Below are 4,006 nucleotides of genomic sequence, written 5' to 3' on the forward strand. Positions count from 1 at the left end.
TTTTTTTTTGTTGAGAATTTTAACTTAAATTTATGTTTCGGGACTAAATGTTGTTAGTCATGCAAAGTTATTGTGGAAGGGAAAAAATACAGGAAGTAATTTATAGATTGTTGCCTTGGGTCAAGGCTTAAATCAGTATTCTGCAAGCTGAGTTTCAATCTTGTTTGTAGCCCTAAAATTAATGTAAAACCATGGACATCAACACAATTATTGTGGACTGATCAATTTATGTCTGTAATTGTTTTGACGAGAGTGCCTATATATACTTACCGTGTTGATAGTGTTTCTTTTAAACCTCATGCATGAATAATTAATCCATCAACTAGATGCCAAGAAATAGGGAAATGTATATTTTGTATATGTAAATCCATCAAGTTACTCGTCTGTAGGGAACAGGCTCAGGGATATCAAAGAATCAAGTCGAAATGGCGGGGATTGCGAAAGGAAATTTGTGTGGATGGACGGGAAGTTTAATCTTAATGATAGAGCTTCGGAAGAAGATTCTAACCTTTAGAGATACCATTGATCTTCCTCCTTGTGATGGTTCAAGCCCCATCCATGAGGTACTTACAAATCACTGTTTAGTAACAAAAGATATCTATACTATATCATGAGTTGAGTTTTATTTCATGCTCTGAATATTTTCTTTAATTCCCTTTTTCACAGTTGGTCAAGGGAACTGTAGAGGATCTCCACAATCTATACCCAAATATTGTTCCCTACGACAGGGCACTAGAATTGGAAGAGATTTCATTACATGAGGTTGGGAAAGAATAGAAAAATACTTTACTTGTTTTTGTTTCTTGCTCTAACATAAAATTTTTTTTTACAGGGTTTAGCTTTACTTTACAATGCACTAAAATCCATAGGAGATTCATGGGTTAAGAATCAAAAATGGATAAGCACTATGGGGAATGATGCACAAGACTGCCTGGACGACATGACCAGTTTGGAGCAACTTGGTAATCTTGCCTAATTTGAAATCTCTATTTATTCAGTGAACAAAAGATAGTATGTGGTACAGCCTTAATATCCAAATCGAAAGATGCATGTTCATGAATCATACTAATTGTTCAATAGGGGGAAGAGTTCTGTCAAAGCTTAAGCACATGACTCACATTGCGAAACGAATATTCGACGTTATGGATGAAGACGAGAAGAACAACGAGGATAGGATTCAGGCCCCCACAATCGGAGATGTATTGACTAAATCCTATTCAGACAACAAGCTCATGACCTGCCCTTCACCAGACACTCCAACTTCAGCACCACCGGAGCTGAGTTCTTTTGGTATGGAACTAGGCGAAATCGCCGATGTTTCTTATTCAAGATCACTTCTCTTGCCTTTTAGACTTAAGGCACTGGAGAACTTGAAGTCCATGGGAATGAAGCACCTCTTCTCATTTGACATGTCTCCTCCTTTACTCACTCAAGATTCCAATCCCTTGGAGGGAACAAAAAGGAAAGTTGATCAATACATTGCTGAAGAAATGCCGGTTAGATCAAGTCACGAGGAGATAAAAGACTCCAAAGCTAAAAGAATTTGTCCAAACTTGACCTCAAGTTCAATGTCATCACCAATATCAACCCCGCCTCCGCCTCCACCGCCACCACCAGCGTCCCTGTCTAATTCTCTAAATGTGACTGCCATAGTCCTGCCTCCACCTCCACCGCCACCACCTGCATCACTGTCTAATTCTCTAAGTGTGACTGCCGCAGCCCCTCCTCCACCGCCCGTTCCGCCTCGTAATGTATCAGCAGCACCACTGACACTACCTCCCATGCCTCCGACAAAGGGAGGCGCGCCACCTCCTCCTCCTCCACTGGGTGCTGCTAAAGCCTTGCGCTCCAAGAAAGCAACTACCAAATTGAAAAGATCATCCCACATGGGAAACTTGTATAGAGCTCTCAAAGGAAAAGTGGAAGGCTCTAGTTTAAATGGAAAGCAAGTGAAAGGGAGCAAATCTAATATAGGAGGAGGATCTGCTGGAGGAAAGCAAGGAATGGCTGAAGCTCTAGCTGAAATGACTAAGAGGTCTGACTTTTTTTTTTTTTTTTTGACAAAATTAATGTCCATAGAGTTAGGAAATACGAGATGGATATTTTTGTTACTACTGACCAGTGGTTTTGTCTTTTTGTTGTCTTAGATCTGCTTATTTCCAACAGATTGAAGAAGACGTTCAGAAGCATTCCAAATCCATCTTGGAGATAAAGGCTGCTCTCAACTCCTTCAAAACAAAGGATATGTCTGAGCTTGTCAAGTTCCATAAATATGTGGAACAACATTTAGAGAAACTTAGTGATGAGACCCAGGTAAAAAATACATGTCTGATCAGTTTAAGAGCTTGTTTGACACGAGGAAAAAGTGGAAAGAGCAAGACAGTGACGGAGTTAGGATTTATTAGTAGTGAGACTAATTTTATTTTATTTTTATCAAGATTATACTAATATTTATGGACTTAATAAAATTGAATATTTTATTTTTTAAAATCTAAATGGTTGGCCCAATAAAATTTAGAGAACTATTAATTTAAGGGGAGTCAAGTTTAATTTATACACACACCTATTATAGGGGTGTGGGGATTAGTGAAAAGATTTTAGGACCTATGATTGTTTGGTAGGAGAGAAAAGACGAGGGAATATGTTGTGTAATGGATTTCAAATCCTTAAAAGAACCCTGCTTCTGATTCTTCCAACTATGGAGAGATTAGAGGATCAAGTAATCAATACCAAACACAATATATAAGAGAAGGGTCCTCTCCTTCCTCTCTATTTTCCTCACCTAGGTTACAAGTCATTGTTTCCTTCGTATATTTCTTTCCTTGTTACCAAACATAGCCTTAATACTAATCCAAGCTTAATTGGCTCATGATTTTCTAGCTCCTGATGTAATTGCAGGTGCTCGCAAGGTTTGAAGGTTTTCCAACTAAGAAGCTGGAAACATTGAGAACTGCATCAGCTTTGTACTTAAAATTGGAAGAAACGTTTAATAACCTCCAAAACTGGAAAGTAGTTCCTCCTTTAGGCCAGCTTCTTGATAAGGTCGATTCCTTCTTCAACAAGGTAACTAAAACAAAAGAAAACGAAGGTAAATTAGTGTTTTTCTCTGAGCAAGTTTTCGACCACAATTGAGCAAATGATCTAACTTTATGTGAACAGATCAAAGGGGAAATAGATGCATTGGAAAGAAGCAAAGATGAAGAATCCAAGCGGTTCGAAAGCCACAATATCACTTTCGACTTCAACATTTTGGTTCGGATTAAAGAATCCATGGTTGATGTTTCTTCTAGCTGCATGGAATTGGCACTTGAGGTAATTTTACAACTGCATAATAGTTTCTACTTAACTAATCATGGACCAAGAAATTAGTACAATGTATATATTTAATGAAATTTAATTGTTTTGTGGTAAAGGAAAGGAGAAAGGCAAAAGCGACAACAAATGAAGAAAATATGGGGTGGTCTAATGAAGGGCAAGCAAAGGCGCACACAAAAATGCTTTGGAGGGCTTTTCAGCTTGCGTTTCGTGTGTATAGCTTTGCCGGTGGACAAGATGATCGAGCTGATAAGTTGACCAAAGAATTAGCCCTTGAGATAGAGACCGATCCTCAACATGAGTGATACGTACAAACCTAATGCAAGCTTCTGCAAATATACCACCAAAAAAAAAAAAAAAAAAAAACTATGTATCTATAGTACCCTATGCAAGATCCGTACTTGATACCAATTATATATACACAGATAATATACACACACACACACACACACACACACATATATATATATATATACGTGGTTGTATAATGCAGGCACCACCTTCTTCTGTGTTACACACACACACACACACACACACATATATATATATACGTGGTTGTATAATGCAGGCACCACCTTCTTCTGTGTACACAAGGAACTCAGCAAAAGGTTGGGTGTTTTAGTAGATAATTTTGAAGTACTGTTGTCCAATCAAGTCTTCTAATTGTGTTTTTGTATAGTAAGAACCGTGG

The 4,006-nt window shown here is 38.1% G+C and overlaps 1 protein-coding gene across 1 annotated transcript; it reads left to right on the top strand.

Moving 5' to 3' along the window:
- The first annotated feature begins 464 nt into the window (after positions 1-464).
- Positions 465-3,620, top strand: LOC21391996 (uncharacterized protein At4g04980). Its single transcript, XM_010105483.2, has 8 exons — positions 465-563; positions 667-762; positions 833-962; positions 1,081-2,035; positions 2,148-2,313; positions 2,899-3,063; positions 3,160-3,312; positions 3,414-3,620. Exons 1-8 carry the CDS (start codon positions 480-482, stop codon positions 3,618-3,620), a joined length of 1,956 nt encoding a protein of 651 aa, XP_010103785.2. The 5' UTR covers positions 465-479.
- The last annotated feature ends 386 nt before the right edge of the window (positions 3,621-4,006 follow it).

This window comes from Morus notabilis, unplaced genomic scaffold, assembly GCF_000414095.1.
Source record: "Morus notabilis unplaced genomic scaffold, ASM41409v2 Scaffold1006, whole genome shotgun sequence".
NCBI classification, from domain to species: Eukaryota; Viridiplantae; Streptophyta; class Magnoliopsida; order Rosales; family Moraceae; genus Morus; species Morus notabilis.